The sequence below is a fragment of the Apium graveolens genome, chromosome 5 (assembly GCF_009905375.1).
Source record: "Apium graveolens cultivar Ventura chromosome 5, ASM990537v1, whole genome shotgun sequence".
Taxonomy (NCBI): domain Eukaryota; kingdom Viridiplantae; phylum Streptophyta; class Magnoliopsida; order Apiales; family Apiaceae; genus Apium; species Apium graveolens.
In genome coordinates, this window is record NC_133651.1 from 315,713,185 (window position 1) to 315,731,599 (window position 18,415).

Sequence of the window (18,415 nt, forward strand, 5' to 3'; positions counted from 1 at the left end):
TAATTATGAGTGATTTTGTTGGATTCGTATTTATGAGTATTTTAATACAATAAAATTTTAAGATTTAATATTAATACAAAATTAAAGATATTAACAATCAAAAATGTACATTGACAAACGTGTGCAACACAAATATGAAACGTTTTTAGGCACGTGGAATACCAAAAGAGCAAAATAGGCATCTCTAGAATCCAAGGGGGATTATTATACAGTATGTGTTTGTACTCGTGATTACGGCCGGGTGGTGGACTAAAGCTGTGCTTGGCTTATGAATGGTGTCCCCGTCGCTTTAATTTGTGTCCCACGCAAACGCTAATTATAGGAGTCTGCAGGCTAACCAAAAAAAAATCACAGCTTAACTTTATAATACCATGTCATCTTCTGGAATAATAACAAGCGTAACACGTGAAAATATGAGTACCATCCATTAACACACAAAATTCAAATTATTTATTATTCATATGGGGGAATAAAAATCCATATATTATAACATAAATATATTTGTAATAGTCACTGGAGCCCATAATACGCTTTCGTAGCAGCAAAGCAAAGGTTGAAATATTAGCGCATTACAAGATATATATGATGGTAGAAAGAGGGCTCCCATGTTCACAATCATTTCCTCCCCCACCCATAATAATAATTAACTTATTTTTCATTTCACTTTGAGAATGTATTTAATTACCTGCCAACACAAAAACAATTAATGTTATGTTAATTTCTCCGTGTACACTAAATTCCCGAATTAATAAAAATATGAAAATGTTTTACAACTTACAAGCAAATCAGTGAAAAAGAAAATGACTTGCTTGCACTTTTAGTTTCCACACAGCCTCACTGCATGGCTTTGGTTGGTTGTCAATCAGGAAAAGAAAACAAAAGGGAGCAAGGATACAACATTTTAATTTATAAGTTTATGTCAATCAAAACTGGTGTCTAGTACTCCCTCCGTTCCTAAAAACGTTTCCTCTTTGTGTTGGACACGTTTGTCAATGCACACTTTTGATCGTTAATATCTTTAAATTTGTATTAGTATTAAATATAAAAATTTCACTGTATTAAAGTACTGATAAATATGAATCCAACGAGATCACTCATTACTATGTTTGATATTATAGATTAGACGTAAATTAGTAGTCAATCGCTTACCGTGAACAGTACCGAAAGTCAATATAGGAACATCATTTTGGGACGGAGGGAGTAGTATATTTTGTAGTTTTCTAATTGCATGAAATTAAAACTAAATAAACAGATGTGATGTGTTGTCTTTTCCACTAGAAGCAGACATGTCCCGTGACAATGTGTCTGACCTGTCTATCCGAGATAAGAAACCTCCTTGTACTCCAACAATTGTTGCTCTAGGTTGTCATATCCATTTTTCCAGATTGCCCTTACATACTTACCCCTCGGTGAATCAAAATTACCTGCCTTCTTAACATAAAGTATCCATCATACATGCTAAAATACTGGTTATAGTAATAAAAAACTGCTAAAAGTTAAAGAACTACTATATTTAATTGGAGAGAGAGCAAAATGAGAAGCGGAAGGAGTAAAGAAAAAATGTTGGGTGTATTTTTCATTCACAAATTCAAGTTATATTTATAGTAAGTAAAAGGGTACATGTAATTAATTCAAATGGTAAAAATTTTACACCTAAAGTTTAGCCTTACTATTCAATGTTTGACCAGGTGACAATCAATTCACAATAATAAGATATATTTTATATTTTAGAAGCACATTTTTAACTTTTATTTTAAAAAAATATTTAAAAAATAAGATATATTTTATATTTAATTGGACAGACATAAACTCTATAAATATCTTATTTGTTATCATTTTTTTTTTGATTTATTATCACCCATAACATTATTTTAGCTCGGAGTTTTATATATACACGAAATTCTTCTACAATAACATTTTTTGAGATGGCTCAACATGACCAACATCACAATGATTAATTTAATGATAATTACAATACATGCCGACATAAATCTGTAAAATTTATTTAAAAATAAAATTTTCATCATTTCAGAAAGTAGGGTTCTAGTGGCATATACGTACGTATACATCGGTTAAATTGTCTTATTCCTGTTAAGTTGACAATTAATTTATTAATTTTATAAAATATATGTAATGCTTTAGTGGATTGATGTCTCATTTTTGTGGTCCAAAAGCTTATCTGGTGACGGGTGGTACTTGAAGATTAATTTTATGTATACCCCCTCTGTAGTTTAGTAACCACACAAATGAATTATATACTTAAAATGGACATTTCCCCTAATCCCTATAATTTAACTCAATGAGTATTATTATAAATAAAAACTTGTTATGGGAGAAACGAAATTGGACAAAATAGTAAATACGCTCTCTTTCTTCCAATCTAAGACCATTAATTAGTTTGCTAACCGAAAGTAATGCCCGTTAACATTACCAACTGATTACGTGGGTGATTAATGTATAATACTTTTCTTAAGCCAATTAATGTATAGGGTTAGGTTTCATGGAGAAGGAAAATAGCAGAGAATCATTTTTCTTATATATTTTTGTATTTGTTATTCAAAATGTATATGTTAGGTTAAATGAAAACAAAAATTTATATATAGATAAAAAAATATGAGAAATTTTTTACAGAACATATACATATGTTATCCACAAATCACAAACATACTATATTTCTGTATTTAGTGTTCTATAGTAATCATGATAATATTTAAAATTTTGACGTGTTATGTAAAACTAAAATATATTTATTAGAATTTTTGATGCAACTTAAGAAAAAAAGTGATTTTTTTTACAGAACACATAAAATACAATGATAAAATATAACAATTTTCTTGAAAACTAGTTCTCATTTAAGCGTAACCTTTATTCAAATAAGGTTGTTAGAGGAGCATGACTGCATGGGTATAAAATGCAAGTAGGGTTGGTTTGCATAGTGCCAATTTCATCTAAAGGTCTGATTTTACATGCCAAAGAAATCAGGCCGGTGCACTAGAATAATCAACAAAAATAAATGATTTTTCACAACCTGAGTTCCGAATTTTTACGTAGGTAGACGTTGTTAGACTGGGATTATAAGAACTATTAAAATAGTATAAATTAGCAGGTAGGCATAAACCATTTAAATATCAAGTTAGCTAATGATACATTGGTTTTTTGTCAATCTTGCATTAAAATATCAATATTGATTTAATCATGATGAAGTTTAAATAGAACTATGTATTATTATTCATTAAATTAAATTGATTTTGACTAAAACATAAATTAATTAATCTGTTTATTCAATTAATTATTGAATAATTCATTTAACTACTAATACCGATATTTGTATTTTAGAACAAATACCAATAAATCAATCAATAAAATCGACGTTTTATGGGACAGAAGAAATAACATGTACATGTAGACACATTTGCCTGTACGAAAACATTGGTATCCTGAAACTAAAATGTTAAAAAAGGCCTCATGTTTTGGAGGTTTCCAAACTCCCACGCCTTTGGCCATTTCTTCAAAAGTGAGGTTCCAACGCCAGAATATATACACACATGTATCTATCTATATTCTCATATTTTTATATCCCCACTACCACTACTACTTACCAGCTCCACTCCACTCCACCACCTCTCTCTCTCTCTCTCAATCTCTCTCTCTCTCTAATGGAAAACTAAAGTGTAAATATAACACTTAAACACCAAGTGGACCACTACAATTCCACACTCTATTCAAACTACATTGCTACCAGTAAGTTGCTTCATGTATGTATATATTGCTTCTCTTCGAATTTATTGTTTGAGCAACTCGATCTTATGGTTTTTTCTGTTTGATTTTCAATTCTGATACATTTTCAACTTTTTGATATTTCCAATCCAATTATAGCAGCTTCAGTCCAATTCTAGTTTTTTTTTTGTTTTCTCAAAATTGTGTGATTAAGGTATATCTATATTTGTGTTTAGATACGCTGCAGTGGGTGATTTTTTGTTTGTGAGTATAATAAATGTATAATCCTGCATATGATTCCCTGAATGCATACTATGATGAACAAATCAAAGAAATTAAAATGTTTTTTCCTAGGGCAGATTGAACTATCTTTTGACATGGACCATACAATTCTATAACAATAACATGTTCGGTCTAGTAATATTTCCTTTTGTCGATTACACATTAGTGCTATATAGAGAATAGGATCTAGTTTAAAGTATCAAACTTATTGAAAACTTGACTATTCTAATAAACTTTCCAGAATTACATATAATCTAAGGCTTAGGCTAGAGAAGGAACTATGAAGAAGTAAATGAAAATGACAGAGCACCCAGAACCAACAAAAATAAGTCATGAATCTGACATTTCATAATCTAATGTTTTCCGGGAACAAATAATGTTACATTACTTGTTTTTTTATGACCAAATGGAAAGCCATTTGCCTGTATAAATTTAATGTCAATTTGTATAAACATTTATGGAATGCATAAATAAAGCAGACAATAATCCCTGCTAAATATTGAATTAGTATTACTTGATGTTTTTTTCCAGTTGCTACGCTTGACCTACAAGTACGGTTTATTTGTATGATTCTGAATTGAATTGCTATATTGTTATATTGCTGCTTTGGTGTTATAAGAATATATGATGTATGTTATATTGTTAAAGACAATTGCAGTTCTTTTGCCTGATTCCACTTGAATTCTCCCTCTTGTTATGTTCTTGATAAGTAGAGATATTTCTAGCTACTAACTCACACTTGTTCTTATTATGGCATCAAGATAGTTAGAATTTTTATTTCAGTTACAGGTTTGGATGCCTATTCTGGACCTCATGCTTGTCCATCCCTCTTTTTTTAGTATATAAATATGTTGATTTAAATATTTTGGATAGCTGATTTGTAGACATGATTTCAAAATAAGAATCCTTGCATATTGACTATATGGACTACGCCCCATAAAACCAAGGGGAAGTGGCAGAAAGATTGAAATTCCTCAGCAGAGTTGAGATGTGAAATTATTAAATTTTAACACATTCTCCGACCATTGCATTTCGAAGGGTGAAACGCTCTAAGAAAATGTCTTTTAATTAAAATGCAATTAGAACACGTTTAAAATTTGTTTAATGCCCTTAACTTTTACAAGTCAAACAGTTTTGACGGGATTATGCTACCATTTACAGCTATACATTCTGTTATGGACCGACGGAGTTGGCCATGGAAAAAAAAATCTTCTGATAAATCAGCGACTGAGAAAGTAATTGCTACATTAGAATCTGCTGGTGCTCCTGCAGACCTACCTGAATCTTTGGTATGTATATCAATACGTCAGTATAATTGTAGTATGTGTTAGTTATGCATAATATTCCTGTATGTAGAATATGGAAAACTTTCTTCTTAATTGTAGAAAGTTCCTTACCTAGCTCAAACTGTTGGGATGATATAAACATGCAGTTTGACCCCTGTAGAGAGTTCGGCTTAATGTTTTATAGAACTGAGCTATTTGATATTGGTTAAACGTAGAATGGAAGTCATTATCCTTCATCTGGAAAATCCATCTCAAACATAATTGTATATTTGTATGTTACCATTTCCCCTTTTAGTCATAATCTAATTTATTCTTGTTCGGGGACATTTGATAAATACTAATAATATCAGTCCCCCCCCCCTCCCCGGACACACCCACCCACCAACTGGTAGGCTTTTAGCTTCAAATGCTATTTGTCACATTTAGATCATCTGTGCACATCCTAGTAATTACTGATGGAAGTCTTTTAAGCTGTTCAAGGCATTGTAGTCGGGTTTATAATTACATTAAGAGCTTTACTAGGCACTTAACGTCTGATTCTTCCATCCCATGCATTATTGTAGTTGGTTAATTCTATCCTTTCTGTTTTTGCAATGATTTATGACTTCTCAGGGTAAGCCAAATAACAAAAAAAATCTTAAGTATGTACAAATATCTGTCGAATCATATTCACATCTAACTGGATTGGAGGATCAAGTGAAGTCATATGAGGATAGAGTAAATAAATTTGAAGAGCAGATTACTGTATACAAAGAAAGAGTAAAGGAATATGATGAGCAGATGAATTCATATGATGATAAAGTGAAAGAATTAGAAGATGAAGTGGAAGAATTGAATGAAAAGCTATCCGCAGCCAATTTAGAGATGGTGACTAAGGAAAGTGTTGTAAAGCAGCACAGTAAAGTTGCTGAAGAAGCTGTTTCAGGTTTGATGGTGTGGTGCCATTCTTCATGAAATATTTGGTCATAAAGCATGAGTAACATGTATTTTGTGGATATAATAATCATATTAATTTTGTTTTGTCTTAACAGGTTGGGAAAAGGCCGAGGCAGAAGCTTTGGAACTGAAAAATCATCTAGAATCAGTTACACTATTAAAGCTCACTGCTGAAGAGCGGGCTTCACATTTAGATGGTGCTCTTAAAGAGTGTATGCGGCAGATTAGAAATCTGACAGAGGAGCATGAGCAGACACTTCATGAAGTTGTTGTTATGAAAACAAAACAATGTGACATGATCAAGCTTGAGCTCGAAACGCAGTTAGATAACTTAGGACAAGAACTTCGTAGATCTACTTCTGACAATGCAGCTATATCAAGGTCTTTGCAAGAGCGCTCTAACATGCTGGTTAAGGTAACTGAAGAAAAATCTCAAGCTGAAGTCGAGATTGAACGGTTGAAGAGCAATATTGACTCTTGTGACAGGGAAATAAGTTCGCTGAAATATGAACTGCATATAGTTGCTAAAGAGTTAGAGATTCGTAATGAGGAGAAGAACATGAGTGTAAGATCTGCAGAAGTTGCAAACAAACAGCATTCAGAAGGGGCAAAGAAGATAGCTAAACTAGAAGCAGAGTGTCAACGTTTGCGTGGTCTTGTCCGAAAAAAGTTGCCGGGACCAGCTGCGCTAGCTCAAATGAAACTTGAAGTTGAGAACATGGGCAGAGATTCTGGAGAAAGTCGTTTAAGAAGGTCTCCCATAAAGCCTCCTACCAGTCCCCACAGTCCGCACATGACCGCGTTTACTGAATTTTCACATGATAATGTTCAAAAGTATAACAAAGAAATTGAGTTACTAACTGAACGTTATTTGGCAATTGAAGAAGAAACAAAGATGCTGAAGGAAGCTTTGGCCAGGCGAAATGGTGAACTGCAAGCTTCCAGGAGTGTTTGTGCCAAGACAGTCAGCAAAGTTCAATTTTTGGAAGCACAACTGCAAGCAAATAATCAACACAGAAATTCATCAAATTTCAATGGTCCGGTCTTGGCTGAAAATCACTTCAGTCAAAGTGCAAGTAACCCACCTAGTCTAGCATCCATGTCAGAAAATGGACATGATGATGAATCAAGCTGTGCTGGTTCTTGGGCAATGTCCGAGCTCTCAAGTTTTAACAAGGGAAAGAATATCGACAGTCCAAATAAAAGGGGAAATTCGAATAGACTAGGGCTGATGGACGACTTTCTAGAAATGGAAAAGTTGGCATATTCATCTAAAGTATCAATTGAAAGTTGTCCAGGTTCTGATTTAAGTAGAAGGAAATTGGAAAATGCGAATCACGATTTGTCAGAGGCCACTGCCGTGAAGGCTTTACAGCCCAAACATCAGCCAGGTTTAGAGTCTTTAATGATTGAAAGTTCTAATGTGGAGGATCTGGCGCCATGTATAAAACTCCAATCAAAGATTTTAATGATATTTGAGACCGCGTCTAAAGAGTCTGATCTAGAAAAACTTTTGGAACATATCAGAAATGTAGTACAGGACATGGATGCCAATTTGCATCAAAACTCTGTGAGTTCTACCATTCAGGAACCTTACAATACTGTAGGTGATTGTCAAGCTTTTCCTGAGAACTCTGAGGAAATTCCTGGTAATGTGTCCTCTTTGTCTCAGGATACGACAGAACTGCCTGAAGCTGTTTTTAAAATTGATGAAGAGTTGGCAGCTGCTGTATCTCAAATCAATGAATTTGTACTGCTACTTGGAAAAGAGTTTGGAGCTGTACAGACCACACCACTGGAAGGTGATGAGTTTACAAAGATATTGGCGGAATTCTCTGCTGCCTTTAATGAGGTTAAAATCAGCAGGATAAGCTTGATTGATTTTGTTCTTTGCCTTTCTCATGTACTCAGCAGAGCCGGTTGTTTTCGTTTCGGTGTTCTGGGTTACAAACATATTGATACTGAAGGCAGTTCTTCTGATTGCATAGACAAAGTTGCTTTACCTGAGAACAAGGCAATTCCAAACTCTACAAAGCAATATGCCGAAGGCTGTGCTCCTTTTTCTGATTCAACATCTGATCCTGACAGTCCCCATGACAGTGCTTTTGTTCCAACCTCTGAAGTGAAACCTTCCTCGTGGAAATGCTCACTGGAGGATTTGGAGTTACTAAAATCTGAAAAAGATAATATTGTGATTGATCTAGCTAGATCTACTGAAAATCTAGTAGCCACCAGGTCTCGATTACAGGAAACTGAAGAACATCTAGCTGACGTTAAATCACAATTGACATCTGCTCAAAATTTGAATGGTCTAGCCGAGACACAGCTGAAATGTATGGCCGAATCATACAGGTCTCTTGAAAGGCATGCGGAGGAGTTACAAACTAAGGCAGATTGTCTACAGGCAAAAGCAGATAGTCTGGATACTGAGCTTCAAGTGGAGAGGAGGAATCACGAAGATTCTCTTGCCAGATACAAGGATCTCCAAGAAGAATTAAAGAGGTTAGCAAACACTTCTATGGATGTAAAATGTTCCCATCAGGTGGAAATTCTAGTCAACTTGATTGTCAATTCCTCTAATGCTGTATAACTATTATACTTACCAGTTGTCTATTACTTGTATTTTAAAATTGTACGGGAAGGATTTTAAATTACTTTGTAGGATGAAGAGGAGAGGAATTTCATATTCTTTTTGTCGACCTTTAAGGATGAGAATAAATAAATAAATTTTCCGCATTTGGTTATGATCATATTCTGTCTGCTATAGAATAAGGTGTTTACATGCTATAGACCTAATAGCATATAATAATGATGTAAAAAAAAATGTAACCCTAAGTTTTTACATGATTTTACATGCCAAAATACCCCTAAGTTTTTCCTTGATTTACTTGTTTCAGGATTGAGAGCTTCCCAGTGACTCAAGTTGATGCCAAGGGTACTCAGGTGAGGGCTGAAGTTGTCTTACATTTGCATGAATAGTAATTACAGTTATATTATACTGTGCATATCATTCTTCTTCAGGAGTTCCAATTAAAATCTTTTACCTTTCCAGCTTAAATTTAATCACCTCTTTCAGGCTAATATCACAATAAAAAAAGGAATTAGCTGGTGGTAGGTCAGTGTAGACAAGTAGTTCAAGTCTTACTAATAACAGAAATACGAGGTTCTTGACCTAAATATGCGGAAGTGTCCTTCAAATTAAGATAGTATTTGATTTTATGATCCATTTCTCTTGTCCGATATCAGATGCTTATCTTTTAAGATCCTCGTATCCTAAAAGCAGTACTCCTTCCATTGTGTAAAAGGGTCTCATGTTAGGCGATATTGTTTCAGTAGTCAGGTTAAGTTTATAGTAAAATGAATATCAAGTTGAACAACGTAGTCACATAATCGTGCCTTCAGTACTTACTGAAAGTCGTTCTTAGAAATAGAGGAAGTATTAGATTTTTTTGACAACTTATCTGGTGAATTTAGTACTAGTAACCTGGAAGAGTGAAATTTATCACAGATTAGGATATCTGCTAAAAGATAATGAGTGGATGCATTTGCATAATTGCGTTGCATTACACTGTGATCTGTTATAGTAGCAATTGTTTTCTTTGCATAGAATATCAGATGGCAAGTATAAAGTTCATTAATAACTTATCTATCTATACAGTTTATCTTTTCCGTCATATCTGAACTTTACTCATTTTGCACTTTGTAACCAGCTGCACAATCTAGATATATAATGGTGCAGGAAGTTTTTTTTATTAACTGTTTGTTATTGTAGGAGACAGAGTTAGCTGCTGCTGCTCAGAAGCTAGCAGAATGTCAAGAAACTATATCTCTTCTAGGCAAGCACCTAAATTCGATGCGCCCTCAAATGGAATTTGGCGGGTCTCCCACCAAGGAGAGGATGCCGAAGAAGGATGGAATTTTCGCTGAAGACAAAATTACAACTAGCATGATTTTGCAAGATGTTAAAAAATCCGAGTCTGACAGTTTTCGTGCAGTTATGCATCGAGTTGGTAGTGACTCGGATATATTTAGCACTCCACTTTCTCCGTCCTTTTCTGAAGCAAACAATCTATCGAGATCACCGATCAGTTCAAAGCATTATCCGAAGCACCGGCCAACTAAGTCAGGCTCTTCTTCCTCATCTAATCCGACACCAGAGAAACACAAAGGAATCAGTAGATTCTTTTCTACAAAAAACAAAGACTGAGCACTGGGTCTAGTTGTTTACTGTGTGGATGGTGTTTTACCAATGGTTTTATTTAATTGTACTAAGAATCATCCTATCGGATGTTCTGTAAATAATGATTCACATATTATATAACTTGCTCAGAGATTCACGTATTAAATAACTTGTTCAACAAAACTTTTCTTTCCAAAGCTTGATGAACACATCTTCAGAATTTGCTTCAACTGAGCTGCTTGTTGCAAACCACTGTTTGACATTTTTAACCCTATTTATCGATCAATAGTCATCAAGTGCTAATTTAATTAGGTACTCCTTCCTGGTACTCTTCCATTGTTTGAGTATCCTTCCTAGTACTCTTCCATTATTTGAGTATTCTGTTGGGAATATAATTAACAAGAACATGCAAGATACTAATGAAACAAAATACACGAAGCCAAACAATTAAATGTGCCCGTTTGGGAAATCGTAAAATAAGTAACTTATGACTTAAAATTAATAAGTGACTTAAAAGTGATAAGTATATAATACTTATAAGTTAGTTAAGTGTTTGATTAATTTTACTTATGAGTCAGATTTTTTTTTAACTTAAATGAACTAAAATAAATATTTTTGAATATTATTATCCTAATTCATGACTTTTTAAATTAACTTAATATTTAAAAACATAAATTAAAAACTAAAATTAATAAAAAAAATTAAAAATCAAAATAAGTTGAGAAAAAGTACGTCGTTACTAACATTCAACTTATCAGCTTATAAGTTGTAAATTCAACTTATAAGTTGGGTCGACGAACACTCATCGATAAGTACTTACGAGCTTATAAGCCAATAAGCCACTTATTCAGTGGTGGCCAGACAGACCCAATATAATGAGAGATGTAATCAACAAAATAGAAGACAGAACACTTAACTCTAACAGAAATTTTAACAAATCTGAAAAAATAATTAACAGTCGAGGTGTCTAGCCTAGACTATTCTTAAAGTGATTATTACCTCACTTACACTGTGATAAATTGCACAATATCGCTTTCAAGATACAGCAGCACATAGCACTCTATTCACAGTCATGTAATGCTGAACAACGACTTGTAACTCAGTTCGCCCAGAAAACTTATGTTAAGATATGTATGTCTGTGTGGAGAGAAAATAAAGAGAAGTAACATGTAGTCATTCACGAGTTTGTGTGTTCAGTGTATATCTTTTCGAAAAAATGACAATAATAGCATGTTTTTAAAGTTTTTAAACAAAATTGACCGTTTTCAGTTTTTTGGCCAAGTATGGGCGTTCCGATACATCACTATGAAATGCGTAATTTATTATAGCCAATGTGTTACAGTGTTGTGCAACAAGTGACGTAATTAAATAAAATACATATGGGACATAGTCACGTGGTGTGATCAGTGGTGTGTCAATTGTTTCTAAGATGTAACAGGTTTGTATATCATAACAGTAATACGCATGTATGATATGCATATTGAGTTTAGTTATATGAATGGAGAATGCGTATACTGTGTTAAATTCTATATAATACTATCATGCCAAATACGTATTGAGCATTACTATAACATAAAATGTGTATTATTGATTACCCTGGTGTGATATGCGTATTATGTCGACTAAAATTGGTCACTTTTTAATAATCGATTATTTTGGTCATTCTCCTACCCAAAATGAGTTATTATTGTCACTCACCCTATCTTTTCCAAACATTTAGTTCTATATATAATACAAAAAAAGTAACTAAATATATTACATTAATTAAAACAAATATTATGACTTAAATTAAATTTAAAAGAATATTTCCAGAATCAGAACTGTAAAAGTCACATATGAGCATAACAGTCATCCAACAAATGTTGATATCATATCAGCATTTATTCAGCCTTACAACAAATATTGATATCCATCAGTATTTATTCAGCATATCATAGTTTGTTAAACTCTGATTCCGCAAATACTAATACTAGTATTTATTCACCACATTAGAGTTTGTTAAACTATGATTCAACAAATATTGATATCTCATGTTATAGAAACACTGATTAATATTCAAATTGAAATAATATAACAAGTCAGAAAATACTTTAATTAATCAAGCAGTAAAATTCTTCGTCCAAGTCGCCTCGCGTACGCGAGATGTCGAGAAATTCGCCCAAATCACCCTTCATCCGATCCGACCCGAGCCGTGGCGAGGCGGCGGCGCGCGTGTGTATCCGCATGCGAGGCACACAATAACACCTTGCATATCTACAGGTCTTAGTAGTTAAACACTACACGTGCACATGGTACTATATTTTTGATATACCTGAGTCTTTGTAAGATATGATCCGAGAATTTATTCAATTATGTAGTTATCCTGATGTTGATTACTCCAAGGATGCACCTGCTTCTTCCCTCAACGGCCACCTGCCTAAACGGTACTTCGCTTATTACTTACTCCCTCCAGGATATAATCAAACCTTGATACTGAAGAATTAAATAAACAACAACTATATAAATTACCCAACCCTTCTTTACCTTATTAATGTGGGATAAACCCACACAACCCATTTCAAGCTACTAACTTCACCTCAATTTTTTTATGGATTTTACTAAAAATGACTTAGGTCCAAATATGAAAGATTAAGTCATCATAACAAGGATCAACCTCCAACAATTAATTTGAGGAAATTACATCAAGAACATGCCTTAAATTTTTCATTTTTTAACAATCCCCCACAAATTCATACAGAAATGTATATCGGATTTTATCATGTCTTGCTTTTTAGAGTCGGTACCCTCCTGGGTTTGAACCCTCCTAAGTCCCCTACTTCGATGGCTACCGGATATAGATGGAATGTTTCACCTTGAATCTCTATCTGTTTGGTGTAACCACACTCCATAGACGATGACAAGTCAAAAGGCTATGATGTAGATCTACAGTTTTGAGACGTTATGGTCGTGTCTCAATCATGTTCGTTGAATGCTTCAAGGAATAACCATTTCATTTAATGCGACCTCACAATTTCATTTGCTTAGCTGGGCATCTCCAAAGATGTACTGCCAACATCCCGTCTTACGACTTGACCCCATTCAAAGTTTATAAATCCTGACACATTATTTGGTACATCAGATTTAAGCAAATTCTGATCTAAAACCATTTCCATCAAAGTTTATTAAAACTTTTGCTAACTAGCAGTTCAAGTACCTCTTAAGGTTTACAGAGGATAGACTCAGATACATAAGTATCTAAATATATATGGTAGAGGTACTACCAAATCATCCTTACAACTTGTTATTACCACATTGAATACACTTCGAGGGATCTCCTCTCAGGTGTATTGGGTTCTCGTTGTTGATGAATCATGATGGGTTACTAGTCACATCCTCAGCCTCGACTTAAGGACTACAGCATGCTCAAGCCCCTTAGTCAATTGATCAGTTATATTATCCTGAGTTCCTATGAAGTCTATAGCAATAATCTTGTCAGACACAAGACCCCTTATAGACTTTAGTCTAACTTGGATGTGTCCCTTTATTTTAGCATTATACTTCACACTTCCGATCTTGTCGATAATTGTACGACTATCACAATAAACAGAAATAGAAGGAAGCGGTTTTCTTACTAAGTGTAACACAGATATAAGTCCATGTAACCATTCAGCTTCCGTCCCCGTGGCATCTAGTGCACATAACTCAGCCTCAAAAGTAGACCAAGTAATCAAAGTCTGTCTAGAAGACTTCCCGGACACTGCTCCACCCGCAAGGGTAAACACATATCCAGTCACTCCATTAGAATCAGATTTCTTAGCTATCCAACTCGCATCACTGTACCCCTCGAGTACCCCCATAAATCTTCAATAGTGCAAGCCAAGGGAAATAGTTCCCTTAAGATATCTAAGAACACTATTCAGTTCATCCTAATGAGTCTTGTTTGGACAACTTGTATATCTAGCTAACTTAGACACATAATAAGAAATATCTGGTCTAGTCACATTAGCAAGATATTGCAAACTACCAATAATTTGAGAATACCTTAACTGAGACACATGAACTCTTGAACTATTCTTGATTATAGCAACTTTTGAATCATATGGTGCACTAGTGATTTTATAATTTGAATAATCGTACATCTCGTGTATAGATTTCTTTATATAATAAGACCGTGATAATATTATTCCATCAGTTGACTCAGTCAACTTGATCCCAAGAATCACACTAACCTCACCCATATCCTTCATTTCAAAGTACCTCTTCAAAAAACTCTTTGTTTCGTTAATAATCTCAATACTTGTTACAAACAACAAAATATCATATACATACAAGTACGCAATCACACAATCATTGCCTATAATCTTATAGTAGACACACTCGTCACTTTCATTAACTAGAAACTCAAAGTCTAAAACAGTTTCATCAAACTTTTTATGCCAGTCTATAAGTGCTTGTTTAAGGCCATAGATGTACTTGACTAGTCTACATACTTTTCTCTCATTATCAGAAGCAACAAATCCCTCAGACTGATCCATATAAATCTCTTCTTCAAGGTCACCGTGAAGAAAATATGTCTTTACATCCACTTGATGGATGATAAGACCATGTTCGGAAGCCAATACAACAAGCATTATGATTGTTTTCATTCGGGCAACAGAAGAGTATGTATCAAAATAGTCAATGTCTTCCCTTTGCCTAAAGCCCTTAGCAACTAGCCTAGTCTTATATTTATCTATTAAGCCATCAGGGTTTAGCTTTTTCTTGAAGATCCATTTACATCCAATGGTAAAACATCCAGGATGGAGATCAACGAACTCTTATGTTCCGTTAGAAATAATTGAGTCAATTTCACTTTTCCCAGCGTTTTTCCAATGCCTTGATTCCGAAGAATACATGGCTTGATGGAAAGTTAAAGGCTCATCCTCGACATTGTAAGTGATAAAATCACTTCCAAAATCCTTGACTATCTTTGCACGCTTACTCCTTCTAGGTTCCTCTACTTCGTTAGGAGTAGAGCTACAATCAGGATCTGCCCCCATATTTGTTATCATTTCCATACGATCAGGAATAGAACTCGATGTGTAAGTGAGATCATCCTCAGAACTACCCAAATATATGCTGATCTTCATAGGGAACACTTCTTTAAAGAAAGTTGCATTATGAAACTCAACTATCATATCCTCCATAATACCATTTATGTAAGATTTTAATATTAAAAATCTCGTAGCGGTTGTGATTTCAAGATAACCCAAAAAGATACAATAAAAAAAATTCGGACCTAGTTTTTGTCTCTTGTATTCAGGGACAAGAACCTTAGCAAACCCCTCACACACGAAGATAACTCAAACTTGTCTTACGCTTTCTCCATAATTCATATGGTGTCTTATCCATATATTTCACAAGGACTCTATTCAGAATATGACAAGCTGTATTCAGGGCCTCTCCCCACATATACTTTGGCAACCCAAAATTAATTAGCATATTTTTAATCATGACTTTATAAGTTCTGTTCTTTCGCTCCGCCACCCCATTAGGCTCGGGTGTGCATGGTAGAGTAACTTCATGAACTATACCATTGTTTGCGCAAAAATTATTAAATAAAGTACTTGTCTACTCACCACCTCTATCAGAGCTCAAACATTTAAGTACTTTGCCAGTTTGTGTTTCATCTTCTTTTTTAAACATAATAAATTTATCTAGTGCTTTATCCTTATGTTTAAGCAAATAAACATAACAATATCTACTACAATTATCTATAAAAATAATGGAATATCTACAGTGATCCTTAGTTAAAACACCACTGAATTCACATATGTCTGAATGTGCTAAATCTAACAAGTCTGAATCCCTAATAATATTATGAAAATGCTTCCTTATTAGTTTAGCAATAATACATACTTGACAATTAGATTTCTTATCACTAGTATGCTTCAGAATCAACTTTAAATTCATTATATTCTTTAGAGCACCAAAATTTAAATGATCAAGTCGTAAGTGCCATAAATCAGATGATTTAACATAATTAACAGAAGGTGCAACACTATCATTAATAAAATATCCCAAAATAGGTTCAGCATTTATAAAAAAACAAACCATCAGACAAGTAACACTTGCCAAAAAATATATCAGTGTGGGTAATCACTACTTTATTATATTTCCAAGAAAGTTCAAAGTAATTCTTAACTAAACAACTCCCACTTATTATATTTCTACAAATAGAGGGAACATGATGCACTCTAGTGAGAGATAAAATCTACCCAAAAGCAAACTTCAGGTCCACGTTTCTTATTCCAAGCACTTGTGCAGCACTAGTCCCCATCGTCACGGTCACTCCATGACTCTGTTGATAAGATACAAATGGAGTAATATCAGCACAAATATACATATTAGCTCCAGTATCAATCAATCACTCATGTGACAGATAAGTAGAAAGTAGTACATATTGTAAGTAACATACCCGTCATCGGTTCCAGAGACAACAACTTCACCAACAACCATGTTAGCTATAGGCCCACTCGTGGTTCCAAGTCCAAGCACAGTATTTTCTTGAGCTACCACTCCAGCTTTCTTAGCTTTCTTACTAGAATAATCCTTACTCCAATGACCAACCTGTCCACAAGACCAATATGATTTGTTTGCATTTTGGTTTCTTAGCCTTGTTCTTTTCATACTTAGTGTTAGCCTTCTTAGTGACTACCTTTATTTCCTGTCCTACAATCACTGCATTCACCTCTGAGCTTCCATGTTCAGCAAGAATCGCATGTCCTTGTTTGGACTTGTGCTGCTCCTGCACAGAGATGTCCAACATCAAGTTAGTCCACGTGATATCTCCTTTCTGTCTTTTCAGGAAGAGAGCAAACTCTTCCCAAGATTTAGGAAGCTTTTCAATCACTGACATAACCCTAAATTTTCTCAGGTAAGAACATCGCGGACTCACCCAAAGCATGCACCAACATCTCAAACTCGTGAACATGTTCAGTCATGGATCTTCCATCCACCAGCTTGAAATCAAGAAACCTATCCACATAATACTTATCAAGTCTCTGAGAATCAGTATTATGGGTTTGGTCCAGCTTCTCCCATAATACTTTAGCAGTGTAGGCATATGATGAGTAAACATCGAACAAGGTGTTCGCCAAAGCTACTAATATGGCATCCCTTACCACTCCATCCTTCTAATCCCACAATGCATAAATCTAAGTAGAATCAACCTTCTCTTGATCCACAACAGGAGGATCATACTGCACCACCGACCATAGACCCTTAATCGTTAACCAGAGCTTCATCTTTTTCTGCCAACGAGAAAAGGAAGCTCCACCTCTGAATTTATCAGGCATACCCGATAAATCAATTAGCTGGGAAAATGATACACGGTTCAATCAATGGATGATGCAGTACCACCAGAACCAGAACCAGTTTCAACAATAATGGGAGTCTCAGTTTCGTTAACCATCTAGCTAAATTACAATATAACACGAATAATCACTTCAATATTGTTGGGAATAATTTAAGACTAAGCGCAACAAGGGCAGTTATATAATTAACAAGAACATGCAAGGCACCAAATAACGAAACAAAACACACGATGACAAATACTAGAATATTATGAGAGACGTAATCGACAAAAAAGAGAAAAGAACACTTAGCTCTAATAGAAGTTTTGAACAAATCTGAAAGAACAATTAACAGTTGAGTCGCCTAGCCTTCCAGAAGCCTAGACTGTTCTTGAAGTGATTAATGCCCCACTTACGCTGTGATGGGTTGCACAATATTGCTTTCAGAATACAACAACACAGAGCACTCCATTCACAGTCACGTAATGCTCAACAACAACTTGTACCTCAGTTCGCCCAGAAAACTTATGTTAAGATATTTATGTCTGTGTGGAGAAAAAAAAGTAGCTGCTAGGGCCCGCAAGGGTTGGCCCAGTTGGTTAAAAAGGGGATAACTATCCTCTTGATCACAAGTTCGAATCCCACGGGAGGAGAATTTATGATTATGCCTCCTCAGCAGAGTCTGTCGCTTAAATACGGTT

General features: G+C 34.5%; 1 protein-coding gene across 3 annotated transcripts; it reads left to right on the plus strand.

Moving 5' to 3' along the window:
- The first annotated feature begins 3,509 nt into the window (after positions 1 to 3,509).
- On the plus strand, positions 3,510 to 10,584 carry LOC141659509 (filament-like plant protein 4). 3 transcript variants are annotated; one of them, XM_074466409.1, is made up of 6 exons: positions 3,510 to 3,755; positions 5,161 to 5,288; positions 5,898 to 6,210; positions 6,317 to 8,723; positions 9,119 to 9,164; positions 9,994 to 10,584. In XM_074466409.1, exons 2-6 carry the CDS (start codon positions 5,175 to 5,177, stop codon positions 10,426 to 10,428), a joined length of 3,315 nt encoding a protein of 1,104 aa, XP_074322510.1. In that variant the 5' UTR covers positions 3,510 to 3,755; positions 5,161 to 5,174; the 3' UTR covers positions 10,429 to 10,584. The 3 variants fall into 3 exon arrangements, with proteins under 3 accessions (XP_074322510.1, XP_074322509.1, XP_074322511.1); XM_074466408.1 differs by having other exon boundaries at positions 3,510 to 3,741; XM_074466410.1 differs by lacking the exons at positions 3,510 to 3,755; positions 5,161 to 5,288 and having other exon boundaries at positions 6,083 to 6,218.
- The last annotated feature ends 7,831 nt before the right edge of the window (positions 10,585 to 18,415 follow it).